This window comes from Crocodylus siamensis, chromosome 13 (assembly GCF_052110815.1).
Source record: "Crocodylus siamensis isolate JL-2025a chromosome 13, ASM5211081v1, whole genome shotgun sequence".
NCBI classification, from domain to species: Eukaryota; Metazoa; Chordata; order Crocodylia; family Crocodylidae; genus Crocodylus; species Crocodylus siamensis.
This window is the reverse complement of record NC_143407.1, coordinates 13321543-13339568: the sequence shown is the minus strand read 5'-3', so window position 1 is coordinate 13339568 and position 18026 is coordinate 13321543. Positions and strand designations below refer to the sequence as shown.

Here is an 18026-nt window from a genome sequence, read left to right as displayed (position 1 = left end):
CAACTCAGCTACTGGAGGGGGATTCTGAGCAGGGATGGTTTTTCAGGGCAGGTCTAAACTTTTAATACAGACCTGATGAGACTAAAGCTTGTTTTTTCTAGGCATTTTTACACATGCAAGCACTGCATGAAAAGCACTTGGTGCTCCACACGCAAGCTGATGTGCATGGTACTGCATCACTTGCAGTTGTATATGTGGCAAAATGCGCATCAGCACACAGAAAATGGAAGTGGTGCACTTTTGAACTAAAACATACAGAAGGTGTTTTCGTTCAAAAGTGCACTGCTGCCATTTTCTCCATGCTGATGTGCATTTTGCCACTTATAAAACTGCAAGCGATGCAGCGCCATGCACATCAGCTTGCGTGCAGAGCAGAACCGATTAATTGAGCCTACTAAGCCTCTGATGCACCAGATCTCCGGTGTGTCTGGGCATTAAAATGTATGTGTATAAATACCCTACATGCCTGGCAGAAACCAATTCCTCCCTTCATGCTGTACCTTGAATCCTAAGCAAGAAACATTCCAACTAAGAGGTGCCCCCAGGACCTCTCTATTTCAATCACACCCCAAAACCCCACTGCTCTTTTGTATAAATAAATGAAGGAACTCAGAGACCATGTCCAGTGGCTCCTTCTCTGCTCAGCTGAATGAGACGTCCTTTTTCCTTCTTCCCAAACAAGCGCCCAATGGAAGATTTGATCCCTTTTCTCTTAGAACCTTTGTGCAGAGAGTCCTGGCTGCTGTTACTGCTGCTTGGGTTGCTTGTCTGTTCCTCCAGAGAGCTAGGGAATTAGTGGAGAGAGAGGAAAACATTCAGGTGGTTTCTGATTTGCAGCAGACACACACAGGAGACACAGGAACTGCAAGAAGGCTGTTTCCCAGAGTCTGGCTGCCCTGCAAGGCACTGGTAAGCTTTTTGTATGGGAATATGCCAGCTTCTGCCCCAAAGTGCCCCACGTGCTCCATACTGCATACAGAGGAATCATGCAGCCATCCCTGGGTTGGGACACCACGGGCCTGAAGATGATCATCATCAGCTCCGCTGTGAGTACTGGGAAGAAGAAATGCTGGCCAAAGACACCGAGGTACTGGGTACACACTAAGTGCATATGACACACTATAGCAATGTAGTGATCACGTTGGTCTACACATGATCGCCGGCTACGTCACTGTACTGCCTGGCTATAGCATGTCACTACAGCGATGCAGCCAGTGAATCTAACCATGCACCACCCATATGCTGCAGTATGGGCAGCTAGTGAGCCATGTTTTAGTATTTCCCCCAAGCAAGTACTAAAACATGGTGCAGTACTAATGCCACTGTACGGCGATGCGTAGATACACCCACTGTGAGCTGCAAGAGACCTAGAGTTAGGCACCCTGGGAAGATATGGGGCATTTTGGCACAGGAATCTTTTTCCAGGGACACTACGTCTTTTTCACCCACTGCTTGATAGCTATGCCATCCCCCACAGTTATAAGAACAAAGATGCCCATACTGTTCATCTCAGTACCAGGTTTACCCAATGGAAGTGCTTTACCAAGCCTACTCTGACACAGCTTATCAGCTGAGGGACAGGGGCACTGTGGGGCTTGGCCTGAGAGAAAGAAGTGAAGCACAGACACAGCAAACAGCTGCAGCTAATCTGAGGCCTGGAGAAGCCAAGATTAGAAGCAAAGCAAAGGAGCTGAAGACCCAGCTCTCCATACTCTGCAGTCCCCTGGCTGAGACTTGCCACTGGACATGCGCCTCTACCAGAATCTCTAGCTGGGTTGGAAGGCAGAGTCCTGAGTCACCAGCACAGCAAGGACTACATAGGGACCTAGCCATCCACCCCAGGAGCAACGGGGCTACTCATCATCACAGCCTCATCCCTGGCACAAATCCATTTGTTTATAGACTTTGGAACTATGTTTAAAGTGTGTCCTCATACCACGAGCTTTCCCCAAGTACTGTAGAAAATTCTGACCATTCATGCTCAAGAAAGATTAACTCAATCAAACTGGAGCACGTATAAATCCTGGCTGCCAGGAGGATTAGGGAAATGGACCCCTTAGCTTCTGAGAGGGGCCTTGAAGTTAGCTGAGAAAACAAAGGCTGAAAGGGAACATGATTTCTGTCTAGCAATACATCAGGGTGAGTAGCATTATGGGGCAGGAGAGCTAAAGGGCAACTCTCGGAGAACGAATGGGCACAAAGCTGGTTATGAATAAATCTGGACTGGAAACTGGGAGCTGGCTCTAACCATCAGAGAAATGAACTTCAGCAACAACATGCCAAAGGAGGGTGGGGGCAAAAACAATCAGCTTATTTTAATACAGAACTTGGTCACTTCATGGAGGGGATGATATGATGGGGCAACTGCAATAGCAGGCGACTGGAGTTCATGACCATGGAGATCTCTTCAGTCCTGTGATCCTTACTGCTCTGAAAGGCACTGTTGCCTTTCAGAGTTCGTGCCAAGCCCTCCCCACTCATCCCTTAGAAAACCTGGTCCTCTCCTCTCTACAGTTCATAGCAACACATTCTCCTCCACAGATATACCAGTTCACACCACAGGTCCAGACAGTGTTGCTGTCAGACTCCATCCACTTCCCACCTCTATACCTTTTTCCATCTTCCTGACTGAGTGCAGGATGACCCAGTTTCTCCAGCCGCAGCGTCCTGGGAGAGGAAGGAGGGGAAGTCTCACATTTTATGGTGGTTTTATCTTCTCGGTTCTCATCCCGAGCCGCTGGTGACTGAACAAACAGTAGAGTTGTGAGGTTAAGCATCAAAGACGACTTCCCAAGTCACGCCTAGCCCCAGAATCAAGCAACCCATTTCATCAGTCTACTTCCAAAACAAACATACCCCTGTTCTAGATTTGGGTTTGTCAGGAGCATGGATTTCCCCACAACAGCTGATGTCTGCTGCACAGTGTTCTACCTTGATGAACCTGCCCAGGACCTTCATGGCTCCTCTTGAGCCCAGTCAATAGCTGTGCACTGTCAGAGAAACCACTCTCCATCCAACATGTCTACTCCATCTTAGATTAGGTGCCTATTTTGTGGGGGAGGGAGGAGAAGGTTGCAGGGTTTGGAGGAAAGGGAGGTTCTTCCCTGCCTGAGTAATGTGCAATTGTTTTTATGACCTGGGCTGGCTGGCAGATCTGAAGGCAGACCGAGTCCCCCACCTCTCATTTTAGTGCACACAGAGCAAAGAGGGATGTGTATATATCATATGAAAGAAGAGCAACAGGTGATAGTGGATAGGCTGCACTGAGATACATGTAGGGCCACAGCTAGAGCTGAGCTGTGGTATAGGGTAAACTACCACTGCAACTGGCACTTGTCGTGCCACTGACCTTGTCGTGCCAGTCAAGAAGAAACCAGTGTCCTTAATCCTCCTACTTCATTCATATCACATTGAAAGGCCTCCCCGTGGCAGGCTGATGATTTGATTCAGCTTGACATAGCAAGGTCACCTCAATACCAAAGAATAGCATAAACCTGCTTCTCTAGAAAAAAACAAACACTTGGCTCCCAAATGGGGAGGTGGCCATGGATGCTCAGGAGTAACCAAGTTCAGGTAGGGCAAGCAACCACCAAAGCAGTGTAGTGAAATGCAGAGGCAGCAGGGAGCTGCAACAGCACAGCAAACGCATGCATCTGAAGAACCCCATTTGTCCACTGACCATGTGAGCAGCAGCAGAACCAGCAATGCAGGATGCAGTGTACTGAATGAGTGTCCACAGCAGGACAGGGCAGGAAGGCTGCATGGCAGCAGTGTGAATGAGCAATGGGGCAGCAGCAGAATGACACATGCAAGCAGAAGGACCACAGGTCACAGGGCTGGAAAGGACCTCCTAGGTCATCCCCTTCCTGCACTACAGCAGGACTGTCCATAAATACTGGTGCTGGAAAGTGTTTTGTGCCATCTCAAGAACCTCACCAGCGATGGGGCTTTGCCTGCTCAGCCAGTTCCTGTACAGTCCACCAACAGGTGTAACTGGGCTCTTGGGCAATCAGGGCAGCAGCCACCCACAGCGCAGTGTCAGTGGTTGTGCTGATGGTGGTGCAGTCGAGCTGTCCTTCCTTCCTGGGTTGGCGACTGAGGCTGGTGTGCAGGCCCCAAGTATTACGCTACTGGCCGCAAGTCCGGGCAGCTAGCACCAGGTAGTCTGAGTTGCAGGTTCTATCTCTGGACCCATAGTAATAAATGTTGATTCCTCCTTTGCATACTTCCCTTTTGGCAATGTAGAGCCTGGCATCATACCTTTTTGTGGTCACCCCTGCTCTATGTTGTGCAAAACTCACACTCCACTGGTTTCTGCCTACAGATCAGGCCCTCTCTGACTTCATCACTGCTCTTGCCTTACCTTGGATTCTCTCCAATTAAGACCTGCCTTTTGCTTTAATGGGGGCCTCTAACTTGTCGACACCTGTGCTGCCCTGTGCCTTCTCGGTCAGACCCCGTCAGCAGTTTCAAAGACAGCTTTTCCACTCCTTCCTCTTCCTACCTTTGTCTTTAGCACATGATTTACTGAGATTTCCCATTCCTGATCATTTCACTTTAGTTCTGTTGGGCCCTGGCTCAGAGACAATGCTGATGTGAGGCCAGTGAAGCGTGAGAGAAAGACACAAGACGGATATGAACCAAGACTTTTTTGGATCCATTACCCCCACCCTGGGCTGCATGCAGAAGGGTTTTCTCAGTTGGAGAGTGCCTCAGTGGGCAAAAGACTAAGGAGCACTGAGTGTATCCAGACTTGAGTAAACTACCTGCCCTAGTAACAGAAGGATGGTCTGGTAATTAAGGCACCAGCTTAAGCCCTAGAAAGCTGGGGTTAAAGTCCCTATGCAACCTCTGTAACTCTGGGAAAATTATGTGGGCTCTGTCTCTCTTACCTTTGATTCCCTATCATTAAGAAAGGATTAAAACACTGCCATGCCTTACTGCAAGAATAAACAGGCTAAGTGATTCTTCCCCTCTATTCAGCACTGGTGAGGCCACACCTACAGTACTGTGTCCAGTTTTGGGTCCCGACTACAGAAAGGATGTGGATAAAGAGTTCAGTGGTGTGCAATGAAAATGGTTAGAGGGCCGGGGCACATGACTAATGAGGAGAGGCTGAGGGAATTGGGTTTATTTAGTCTGGGGAAGAGAAGACTGAGAGGGGATTTAATAACAGCCTTTAACAACCTGAAGGGGGTTACAAAGAGTATGGAGCTGGACTGTTCTCAGTGGTGACAGATGACAGTACAAGGGGCAATGGTCTCAAGTTGAAGCAAGGGAAGTTTAGGTTGGATATTAGGAAGAATTTTCTCACTAGGAGGGTAGTAAAACACTGGAACAGGTTACCCAGGGAGGAAGTAGAATCTCCATTCTTGGAGGTTTTTAAGACCCAGGTAGACAAAGCCCTGGCTGGGATGATCTAGTTGGGGCTGGTCCTGCTTTGACCACGGGGGTTGGACTAGATGCGACCTCCTGACCTCCCTTCCAACCCTAACTGTCTTTGGTTCTGAGATGTTAGAAAGTGCAGCAACAGGGACCAGATATGTGTCTATAATACTGTATTTACTTACTGAAATACAAGACGAGTCATCCCCCACCCAATCAGTGTAGGGAAAAAAGCCCCTCATCTTATAGTCACACACAAGAAAAACTCATTCAATAAACTATCTTTTGCTGCTGCCAAAAGCAGTGTGTACTCAATAATAGAAAACACTATAAAGCTGTTTAAATGTAGGCAACACTCATTACAACTATAAAACACGTGACCCATCATATGACGAGAACCTAGCACAGGATAGGTTAGTGCAGCCCACCTGAATAAGACATACAGCAGTGCCCCCTGCACACAGTACCCCTCAGTGCTGACTTTTTCAAGTTATGATGGGCTACTACACTGAATATATTTCATTTTCCTCTTCACTCCCACAGCCAAGTTGTGCCTTGCTATCCCATTTCCAATGACTCCTGTTTCTTCAGCAACCTTAAATGTCTAATATACATAATAAAATGAGGCCCCAAACAGTTCACCCAGAATCCCTCTTGTCACCCACTCCTCTCAGCCTGGCACATATGATTAGTGTGGCTCTGTCCTGCATAAGATAGAACCAGAAAAGGTTGTCATGCACTTCATCTGCATATAAATTTTTGGAAGATCCCAGGACTTGTGACAAGAACACTTGGTTCCAGTCCTAAGTGGGGGCTAATTAGCACACAGCGCTTTTGTAGGGGGTATCTGGAGTATACACACATAGTGAACAGTGCTCAGTGGTCACCATGGCTTGAAACACTGTTGACTCCACCGAGGCCCAGCCCAATGAATTATATAGTAAATCATGATGAGCCTTCCGGCTTCGGACAAATATCACATGGCAGGAGAGATACCATGGTATCAGTCCAGGTGGTTTCCTGCTGTGACTAGAAAGGAAAATCCCCTTCTTCCTGACCTCTGAATAACTATATGTAGTAGAGAGTGGAGACATGTCCTTGCACTGCAGGCAGGCCCCACTATGACAGATCTCGCTACACACATATTTTATGGAGATGGGGGATTTTCCCCCTAGCTTGCTCCTTTGGCCTGTTGGTTAGAAGCAAGCGACACTCGGGGACATCCAAACCCCAAGACCTCCAGGCTTGGGCCTGCATGTAGGATGCATGCCATGGCTTTGGAAGTGCCTGAAGCCCCTTGCTGAAAAGTCTGGGAAAGAGGATACTTGCCAGTGGTAGTGCCACATGGATTTGAATGATTGACTTCTGTTTGGTTGATAGGATTTGGAACTGATTTGGCTAATTTGACCTGGATCATGAAATTAAAAAAAATACAGTTTGTACTATATATAAGTAATTACAAAAAATGTGACTAATGGACTTATGGAGTCCCTGTGCTAAAAGACAGCAGCTGAATAAAGGAACAATGCCTCAATTCTGGATGAATTAAGTCTGGATGGGCACTTGTAGCAATTTGCCCATGTGCAAATTTTGCCCCTTTCTCCCATGTGTTCAGGAAGAGCAGGGTCTGACAGTAAAGGGGGGAGAGAAGTTGGGGGGGACAGAGGCCAAGGGGGCTACTTGACCACCTAGATTTGTTTATCTTGATATAGCAGTGAGAAGGGGACACATTCAAGGCAAATATCCAAACATTAGATTCTACACCTGGAAAATTTTAACAAATATATACATTTTCCATATATAGAATTTAATTATTGGGAGGTTGTCTTGTATTTGAGTAAATATGGTAGGTAGAGCCAGGTCTTCCCAACCTCTTGGAAAGTGAGAGGAAATCAGTGTGGGTAGGAGCACTGTGCTGTGAAATAACTTGCTGGAGGCTGGTACAGAGAATGTACAATGGCTCTGGGGAATATGTCTGCTTCAATTTCTAGACTGTTTTTGTTTTGTGAATGCCACGCTGAATTATAACCTCTGTGTGGCATGTAACCTTTAGCATGGGTATAAGGACATGGAACAGGACTGCATTAAGGAGTTTCTATGGAGCTGTGATTCTCTCGTGCTTTTTAAGGTCAAATGTGTATATATGTGTGTGTGTGTATGAGAGAAAGACAGGGAGACATTTGCTCAGCCTGTTCCTTTCTTTACTTCTCTATGGTCCCTGATTAACAAAAAAAATCAGAGCTCACTCAACTGGGTAGACTTTGGGGTGGGGGGGATAGTGTCTAAGCATGTAAGGTCTGGGTTTCAGTGTTTAGGCAGATGAACTAACTGAGGAGGGTATCTGACGTACAGCGTGATCCTGGAGAGTGTGCCTATAGGATGCAGAGGTAGAAACAGTGATAAGTCATTACCTAAACCACTATGTGGGATTAGGAGAAGGACTAGACACAACAGACTGGTGCCCATCCAGAGAGTGGGACTGAGACCAGGTTTTGATTACAGAACAGTTGATTAAGAGGGGACGTGACAGCAGTCTTCAAATACCTGAAGAGCCGACATAATGAGGAGGGAGAACACCTTTTCTCTGCTGCTACAAAGAGCAGGACACAGATCAATGGCTTGAAGTTGCAGCAAAGTAGGTTTAGATTAGATACCAAGAAAAACTTCTTCACTGCTAGAACAGTGAGGCAGTGGTATAGACTGCCTAGGGAAGTTATGGACTCTCCATCATTGGAGATTTTCAAGAAGAGTTTGAACCAGCTTTGGTCAGGGATGGTCTTAGAGTAGCTCTGCATGGAGTGCTCTGTAAAGAGCAGCAGTTAGAAGCCCAGAAGCCATGCAGACATGCATAACCTGGAGCTAAAGGGAAGACCTGTACAGCCTAAAGCAGGTGGATATGCAAGAGGCCCATACTCAGTAGTGGGGGAATGAAGCAGATCTTTGCAACTGGCTCTCTTATGAAAGAAGATTAAAGTAGCTGCGAGAAGTTTATGGAAGGAATACAGAAAGAGGAGTTCTGCTGGTCTAGTAAGAGAGTGTGATGTGTAGATTTATGTTCGCTGTCCTCAGATTGCAGAGCAGACTGGGAGGTGTTCAGTAATCTCATGCTTCTGGGTTTACTGGTTGCATTTGGGGCGAGGAAGGAATATTTCCTCCCTCCCATTGCTACAGTGTCATTTTTTTTTAATCTGCCTAAGAAGCACAGATGTTGGCTGCAGCCAAGGCTGGGGATTTTAACTGGGGTGTGCCAATGCTCTTGGTGGGACTAAAACCACCACTTGGGGTCAGACCAATTGCTACCAATTGCATTTGGGATCAGAAAGGACTTTTACACCCTGATCAGACTAGTATGTGGGCAGTTTTGTTTTCCTGTGCATTGCAGGCCATGCCTCTCTTCCTTGGATATCTTCAGAGCATATTAACAATCCTTGCAGCAGCAGGACACTAACTACTGTTGCCCCCCTGCTTTACATGTGGCAAGTTAGGATGCCTTGCTTTGTGGCTGTGTGACAGGATTGATTTGTATAGTCTTAGTAATAGGTTAGACAAGGATTTGTAATGGAACAGTTTGGAAAGGGGGTTGGACTTGATGACTTTCAAAGGTCCCTTCCAGCCCTGCTTTTCTACAACTCCATGATAGCAGGCAAATAGCAGGGGGAGATGATGAAGGAAAAAGCTTGTGTGGTTTTGACCTAAGCAAAGACAAGGGACAAGGGAAGAACAGAGCCATTTGTTCCAGCAGCCTCAGCACCATCTCATTGCCAACTTCCTGCTTAAACTCAGACAGGAGTGTGGTACTATTTATATCATCACCTGCTAGTTCTCTCCTCTGCCATGCACACTTTGGTGATACACACCATCTCCCTGGAGTAAGCTTCTTGGGACAGGGCCCCTGTCTGTCAAATCTCCGGGCAGTGCTATGCAGACACAGGCTACCTACAGAATATCTCTACAGTATGCAAGAAGGTACGTGATGCAGGAGTCCGGCTGGCTGCTGGAACTTGGTGGCTCTGTCATCGTCTTCTGCTGCTGTTCCCCACCACTCATCATTCCTTCCCCACCACTCATCGTTTCTTCCTTTCTGCCTCAGTCTATCTCCATTTTTTTCTCCTTGGGCCTGGCTGTCTCTCTTCCTCAGTCTCTCAATGTTTGCTCTCTAAAACCTTTCCCTGTCTCTAGATATTTCCAGCCCAGTGCTTGGAAGACATCCAAGTTGTCAGCTCCTAGACTGGAATAAAGTATGATATTCCTCTAAGCTGCAGTCTGGGGCTGGCACTTCAGCTGCTGCAATCAAGTCAGTGAGAAGTGTTTGCCTTCAACAGCTGAAGAGACAAGGCCTAGACATAAGGCAAGCTAGGAAAAGATCTGAAGAAGGGCAGACCCTGCCATTTATGTACTAGGGAGGGCTCTGGACTAGCTGTTTTTTCATGGTGGATTATTAAATCTCTCCCCATATGGCATGGCTAGGAAGGGAGGTTACATTCTATGGCTAATATTCCTGGCCACATCTTTCCAACTGGCCTTAAAACAACAGAGCATCTTCTACAGCCTCCTTCAGTGGCCTGAGATGAATCCCAAAGGCAAATGTTCCCTATTCTAGTTCTACTGCTAACTGACTTGCCAAGCAAGCATTCAAAGCCAACAGAAACCCCATGGGCTTAGCCATTTGCCCCCAGCATTCTGCAGTCACCAACATTACCTGAGTACAGCCCCTCGATGTGGCTTCAAATAAGCCCATGAGCACAGCCCAATGTTCACTGTAGCCTAATGTCACATAAGCATGGGGAACATCAGTGGATTTAGGCATGCTGGCAAACACAGCTAAGGCCATTCACTGTAGCCAGTTCAAAAACAATCCTCATCAACAGTACAGACTCAGTGCTCCCACTGACTTCACCTAGGTAAAGAGTACCCCAGCTTGTCACTTCTCCTGCAAAGGAGGAAAGCAAGAGCCCTACTATATGACATTGCTTACACTCACACCTCTGGCTGAACCATACATCATTTTTCCATGTGCATGTTAATGGTCCTCAGAGGCTGGTTACTGGGCCTTGGTGGAGTATAGCTTGCAAGAGGTAAGGCATGGGCTGTTGTGGACAAGCCACTCTGTCTTCTCCAAACAGGTGCTGATGTTTAAGACCAGGCCAACCTTGACTTCTGAACTTCTTGCTAGGAGCCCCCTGTTGCAAATTGCATTTGGGAAGGGTTTACACCAATTGCAGCACACCTCTCTAAGGCACATGTATGTATACTGAAGCTGCACCCACAGATCCCAATCAAGCTAGAGCCCATTCTATTAGGTGCCATAACAACACATTCAAAGGCAAGGCTTCTGGCTCAAGTTATTCACAAAGTGCCATGCCCTATCTATGTCCCCTTCACCCTGACTACCAATCACTTTTCAGGGTACAGACATTTTTCAGCATAGGAAGAGTATCCATGTATTGCTATGCCAGAGCTGTCTGACAAGTCCACAAGTTACAGCAGAGAGTAACAAGAGCACGCATCAAAGGCCAAAGGAATTAAAGACAGACTCACAAGCAGTTTCCTCCGGTGTTTCCTCAAGTCACTGGGCTGGTTGCAAGAGAAAAAATGAAAGAGACACAAAAAGGGACGCTGTTAACTATGGATTCCCCTCTGAACAGAGCAGTGACAGTCAGGTGCTGGCTGCAGACAGTGGGTATGGCTGACTGGTCCACATACAGCCCACACATCCACACTGAGACAGGCCAGCATGCTCACAGGTGAGAGTGTCCCCTCTGCAGAACTGTCACTAGGGCTGGGCCAGGCAACACAGGAAAGTGGGAACAAACATGCTATGCTTTCAGCATGTGCTCTGCTGCCATGCACATACCCTGTGCCTGGTTACACATACCAGCCTCACCCTTGTATACATGCCTATCAGTCCATGCACTTACTGCCATAGCTCCCACATGTACAGCCCCCTGCCCTGCTACTCACATGCTCGCTATCTACAGACACTCTCCATGTACTCATCAACTCGCATATTCACAACCCTGGTAAATATGGGCATTATCCAATTTAACAGGCTCACATACCCTAAAACCCCCAACATCCACATATGCATTCCCTCATACACACTCATGTCTCCCACATGTCCACTACAGCATACACACATACCATCTTCTCATATACATAGTTCTCCACAAGCCACCCTCCTATACCTGTATTCTTGCTTTCTCCTACCATTAACCCATGTGCACATGACAGGCAGAATCCTATTTTACTTTATGTGACCAAATGGCAGTTACTCAGTGATGTATACACAGTTTATGATCCTATTCCATGTGCACTGTGGATGCATAGTGGTCCACATGACTATTCAGCATAGGCAGTAGGCTGAGATGGCCAGGCAGGTACATCTTTCTGCATGTGTATTCATGCCATGAACCTAATTCACAAAATTATATCCAGCAAGAACCCAGGGCCAACAGGTGTTAAACAGTAGAGGAGGAGAATCCTGTGCTGAGAAGTTAGAGGTTCAGACCTCCCCAGATGAGGGGAGCCTAGTATCTGGGTCTCCTGCTTCCTGGGTGAGCACCCTAAGCCACTCGGCTGCTGCAGGTTAAAATACAGGAGAACCATCCTCCTCTTCTTTGCTGTTGACCAGCCTGGACAGAGTTTACGCTACATGCCCAACAGCTGTATGGATGCTTCCACGTCCACACTGCACATGAACTAGGGTTGCAAACTATGCGTAAGGGCCAGAAATAACAGTTCTGTGACTAGGTAATTATCATGTGGCTGTAAAGTGAACAGGATTCTGCCCTTAGCTGCACAGGCACCCTCAGATGGCTGCATTTTAATCAAAGAACCACTCAAGCCTAGCATCCTGTTGGCTCCCATCACTCCAGCTGCCTTTGTCTCATCAGCCTGAATGACTAGGTGCCCATGTACAGCTTGATAGTGACTTTCTGCATAAGTTTGGAACAAGACTCAAACGTGTTCATCTGGAGTCTCAGCAAGGTGACTTAACTAATACTGGCAGTGCACTCTGTCTTTCCACAGGAGGACAGGACAGCAGAGGGCTACACTGACTGGAGGGAACACAACAGTCCACAAAATTCTAGCGAACAACATTCAGAGCTGCAATCTCAGTGTGGCCTCCACAGACTCAGATCTCAGGGACCTCAGAGCTCAGTTAAGACACAACCTGCTGTATATAAGAGGAGCACCAGGCCCAGTCACGAGGTTATTAAATGAGGAGCATCAATTGTCATTAACAGGCCCATATATTTCATTGGCTTCAGTTCACCCTGTTGCATCCTGCGTGACTCACCAGTGTCATTATCCCCATGCGGTCAAGGTCCTGAGCGGCGCTGCGAGAGGAGAGCTTTGGGGTGGAGCGCCCACTGACAGGTGGGGAGGAGCTGGCCAGGGACAGAGCAGTCAGAGAGGTGGGGATGGAGGCCCTTTTGCGCAGCTGTGTCAGATTCAGGCCTTCCATGCTGCCACTGGTAACGCGAGTCTCCAGCTCCTCGGCACGCAGCTCCGTGGATTCCTTCTCCTCCTGAATCATCCTGAGTAATCGCAAATGGAGACTCAAGCCAGGTTCCAGTCCTGTTTCCCCACTGATAGTATGGACAACATTTCTAGGCACTCCCCCACCCTACCCCATGTCTCTACTGTTTCTAGACTGGATTCCAGAAGTCACAGGTCTTTAGGCCTCATGTCCTGGGACCCTGGGGCTCCAACTCCATCCCAGGACATATATAGTGGCATGGGGGCCCCTTCTTTCACTTTGGAACAGCAGGGCCTCAGAAGTAACAGGGAGAGCAGAAAAGGGCCACCTCAATACTGGGCATTGTTCAGGTTGTTTGGAAGCATCAGCTGTGTCTTTCTGTACCTCAGCATGGCTGGGTTCCTATTACCCTGAACCAGAACTGTTTGTTCCTGGGTTTGGGACATTGTTTGGGACAATTACAATATCTCTGTAATGTAGGTGATGTGAACTCATACCCAGAACTCCATCTCAGTGTAGTTTTACTAAGGGGTTTCTTTGGTTTTATCTTCTATGTAACAATTTTATATGTAAACATCCGCGGTGTCACACAGGCCAGCTAAGCTGGCTTTACAGTCAGAGCAGAGCAAAGTCATCATGTGTATAAATCAATCCTCCTTCCCTGCTACCTCAGTCACGTCTATTCTTCACCTGATCTCCTCATTGATGGCATCCAGCTGCTCCTGTAGCATCATAGCCAGGGTCTGGGCATCAGAGTGCCCACTGGGGGACAGCACATCCACGGAACTGAACAACGTCTCTCGGTCATCCTCATCCACATCGGAGATTTCCGGGTCACTGTCGAAAGTGTGAGACACGGTGGCCAGGATGCTGCTTGGCTGGGCCTGCTCCCAGTCCTGGGAGACAACAAACCCCACAGAGGTCAGTCACATAGGCCCAACCTTCCCCCAACCAGCACAGATTAGGGCTCCCACAAATGCAGCCGACATCTGGCAGTATGTTGGCCTGCATCCCTGGCTCTCATGTGATGCTCATTCTGTGTTAAGAGATTCCAGTACACAAAGGTGTTGCCCATAAAGCCAGAGCCTGATATTTTTGTGGTGAAGACTATGCGTATGCCTTTAGACAAATTAGACAGATACATTGCTTGGCCAAGGAAAGCCCTGTACGAGCTTTTTTTCTGTCCTAACAAGGATGCCAGAGAGGCAGAATGGTTCATAGATAAGGGTGCTAGCCAAGCACCTAAGTTCAAGTCCCTGGTCTGCCACAGATTCCTTACGTGATCTTGGGAAGCCTCTTTGCACCTTAGCTTCTTATCTGTAAAATGGAGATGCCCTACTAAACAAAAGGATTGTGTAGATTAGCAAATTGAAGACTGTGATGGAGACCAGACCTTAGATAGGTGACCTGAGAATATCATCTTTTGTTATTAACTCATTGTGTAGCTACAGGACCCTAGGATGCTTCCATTCCTCCCAGCGGAGTTTCTCCAAGGCCATCACTGTAGGTGACTGCGCTGAATATACAGGGCAGCTCAGCATCGACTAGTTGGAGGGGTTCAAAAGACAAACCTCTTGGACTATGACATCCCCCACACTGATAGATAGCTGTTGCAGAACAGCACAAGTCGAGAGGTGTCTGTACAGTGGTAGCAGTGGCACAAGTCCCAGGAGCACTGCTGATGCATGGAACTCCTGTTTTTCTAGTTGGACATGCCCTGGACCAGGGGTGGGCAAAATACGGCCCGTGGGCCATAGCCAGCCCACCAACTGATTGTATCTAACCCACTAGCTGCTGCTGGGAGCCTAAGGAGGGAAGGCTGCACTCCACCCTGCTCCACTGCAGCTTGGGCCTAGCCAGGCCACACAGCACACAGATTCCTCCACCCCCCCACCATACCCATCTCCCCCAGCCTGGCTTCCTGTTGGCACTGCAGCTGCTCAGTCCTGGCACAATAGCTGCCAGCAGCTAGGCCCTTATGGGATGGGGTATGATGCAGCACGCTAAGCAGCTGTCCCGCTTGCCCGCTGTGATGAGCTGCTGATACTATGGCACCATCAGGAGGTGAGTTTGTGCCAGTCACAATGCATCACCAGCAGCTCACTGCAGCAGGCAGGGGGGATGATTACTCGGCACACTGCATTGCACCCTGTCCCATGCGGGCTTGGCTGCCTACACCTGCAGTACCAGCACTGCACAGCACCAACAGGAAGCCAGGAGTGGGGGACAGAGGAATGCAGGGGTGGAGGAGTCTGCGCGTTTCGTGGTTCAGCTCAGCCCCAGCTGCAGCAGAGTACAGTGGAGTAGGGCACAGACCTCCCTCCTTAGGTTCCCAATGGCAGCCGGCAGATCAGATAGGATCAACTGGCATCTCCCTCCCTCCCCCCCACTGCTCAACGGCTCACCAAAACTCATTAAATGACCCTCCAGCCCAAATAATTGTCCACCCCTGCCCTGGACAGTGGCTGGCGGGACTCTTGTTCCCCCATTATAACCCATTGGCAGAGACTCTCTGGGTCCCCTAGTGAACTTGAGGGTGAGCTAGAATACCATGCCTCTCAGGGAATTAGCACTGTACACAAGGATGCTCAAGTTGTCTCAAAGTCAGGGAGGGATCTGCACCAAAAGAGCTGTTTATGCACCATGAGTGCTACCAAAGGGCACCCACCTAGTCTTCTTGTATCAAATATTTTTGATACAGCTGGTCCATGAAAGAGGTTTTCCTCCCAAAGTCAGGCCTCGGGCACGAGTGTTTCCAAACTGACCAATATCATGTTCCCTAAAGCTGAACCTCAGCAGAAGGAACAGTCCCTATGACTCACCCCTGAAGACAGGTCCCAGGGGGGAGAGCTCCCCCGTTTCCCTAAACCAGGCTCTGGACAGAGGGACCAGCCTTGTCCACCAGAACTGACTCTATCTCAATGGGCTCCCACACTCCACCCTGAGCCAGGCCCCAGGGAGAAGGGCCACCACACCTCCTCCCCAAAATTAGGATCTAGAGGAAGGGAACCCTGCACACACCTCCCAAAGCCAGGCCTGGGAAGAAGTCCCCTTTTGCCCTGAAGAGAGAGACTTTATCAGCCTAGTTCCCAGAAGAAAGGGCCTCCAAGCCACCCAGAAAACAAGGCCTTGGAGACCCTTCTTCAGACAGCACCCACTATTCTCCTAAAGCCACAAGTGCAGCTTGGCTTCTCAACCAGCCTAGCTACTGGCTTGTCTCCCTGTGCCTTTCTCCTTAGCCCCAGACCCCATGGCATGTGTCTGTGGTGTGGTTTAACTTGACTGTAAAACCACTCCACCCTCAGTTTAAACCCAGAGAGTAAGTGCTGTGTTGGCCACCGTCCAGTTGCATCCCACACAATAACAACCTCTTTGCTTTGGAAGGGGGCTAGGGCGGGAGCCCTGCAGCTGTCACTGCTTAATGACAGTGCAAAGCCCCCCTCATTTGAAAGGCCAAAGGCAGCTGTCACAGCTGTTTTGGTTACAAAAGACTTGTAACACACTCCATGCTGCGGATGTAACCAGAGCCTGCACACGAGGCTGGCGCTGACCTCCAAACTACTGCCGGGACATTAGTCGTGATCTGCGCCTAGGGTGGGATGGACACTGGGCTTTTTACCTTGGGGGGTTCTTCCCGCAGAGCTGAAAATCGGCCCTTCTGTGCCCGGTGCAGTCCAGTGGCTGTACCAAAGGGCTCAGCAGGGGCATGAACCACAGTGCTCAGTGGATATCTCAGGTCCGTGGCGCTTCCCATGTGGGATCTATGAGAAACAGAGTGATAAGTCACCATATGAAAAGATGAAATTACAATAAATAGCACAAGGCATCTGGGGGGTGCCAGCTTGTGCCCAGGTTGGTAACTCAACTCAGAGTCTGTGAGCTTTGTCTCTAGTCTGAGGAAACCAGATGGGCTCCAGCATGGCTGAACTGATCTCAACTGGTAGCCCTGCTCCATGTTCTGGAGGATGGTAAAACCTCCATCTTGCTGTTCACAGAAGCCAGGGAAAATTCTTCCCTGCTCCAAACTCTGGAGATGTGATTCCCCCCACCCCCAGTGGGCATGAGCTAGAACCTGTGGTTAGCCAGCCGACCCAACCCATATACAGGATATACCTTGTAATATTTCAGGTGTCCTTGCATCCCATGGGGGCAGGTTCAGCTCAAGGATACTAATAGTCCTGGCTAGACTCCAAACTGCCCCAAGAAATAAACACCTTGCTGTGTGTTTAGCCAATTCCTGGAGGGCCACCTGTTTTTTCTTTCTAGCTCCTGTCATCCTCCTCAAAATACCAAGAAACCACATGAACCTCCCACCACGTTTTCTTCATTTGATTCTTTAGCCTCCCCCTGCTGGTGAAGGTCTGGCCCTAGAACTGGTTGGGAAATGACCTGACCTCAACCCCTAGTAGAAATGCTAACAAAGCTAAAACGGTTTCATGTTTGTTAAAAACTTTTAACACTTCTGAGATTTTGATTGAAACGCTGAAAAATTCCAGTTTCAAATTAATTTGTCTCCAGGTTTCAAAAAAAAAAAATCTTTTGGGGAACTTAATGTCAAGAAAAGTTGTGGGTGGAAACTTCTTGATTTCTCCATGGTAGCTCAGCCCTGGGTATCTCTGGCAGGTGAATTATACATAAGCAAATACAGATTGAGATGTGACCCCATAGCAGCTTTGCCTCATGACAGACATCTTTATTTCCCTGGCCGTGTGTGAAACAGCCCTTGTCATAAGTCAAGAATTTGGTTGGCTTTCTCTGTTACAGGAGGACAATGCATTCTAACCTGACTCTGTATGTGAGGTCAAATTTGCAAAGGCATACAGATGCCTAAATATGTGGCAATCTGGCTGCACCAATGCAACATAAGCACAGATGCATGATTCCAATTACAAGACAACCCTGCATATAAGTCAGTCACACATTTTACAGGTACAATTTAGGGTAAAAAGAAGCTTTTCTCCCAAATATAAGTCAATAACTACAAATAAAGTCCTTGAACTACTGTTGCCCTTAAATCATCCCACTGGAGAATCACCAAACCATTGAAAGAGCCCAAAGACTCACTGAAAAAATATCTAACTTTGTATTGTTATTGCATGCATAAAAATATTGCAACTGCAAAAGTCAAAATTGTTAGGGGGCCCAATTACAGGTCAAC

The 18026-nt window shown here is 48.2% G+C and overlaps 1 protein-coding gene across 7 annotated transcripts in view; it reads right to left on the bottom strand.

Moving 5' to 3' along the window:
* PPFIA4 (PPFI scaffold protein A4) overlaps nt 1-18026 on the bottom strand; it is a 169137-nt gene that overhangs the window by 26973 nt on the left and 124138 nt on the right. For 6 of the 7 annotated variants that reach the window (XR_016439002.1, XR_016439003.1, XM_090026214.1 and 3 more), the window contains 6 exons: nt 16488-16629; nt 13559-13764; nt 12686-12926; nt 10924-10959; nt 2611-2744; nt 618-784 (listed from right to left, as the gene is read on the bottom strand). Coding sequence is in view for 5 of the 7 variants with exons in the window: in XM_090026214.1 (XP_089882340.1) it covers nt 618-784; nt 2611-2744; nt 10924-10959; nt 12686-12926; nt 13559-13764; nt 16488-16629 (926 nt within the window). In the remaining 2 variants the exon portion in view is untranslated. The remainder of the gene's footprint in view (nt 1-617; nt 785-2610; nt 2745-10923; nt 10960-12685; nt 12927-13558; nt 13765-16487; nt 16630-18026) is intronic. The other variant, XM_090026218.1, reaches the window with a different exon arrangement.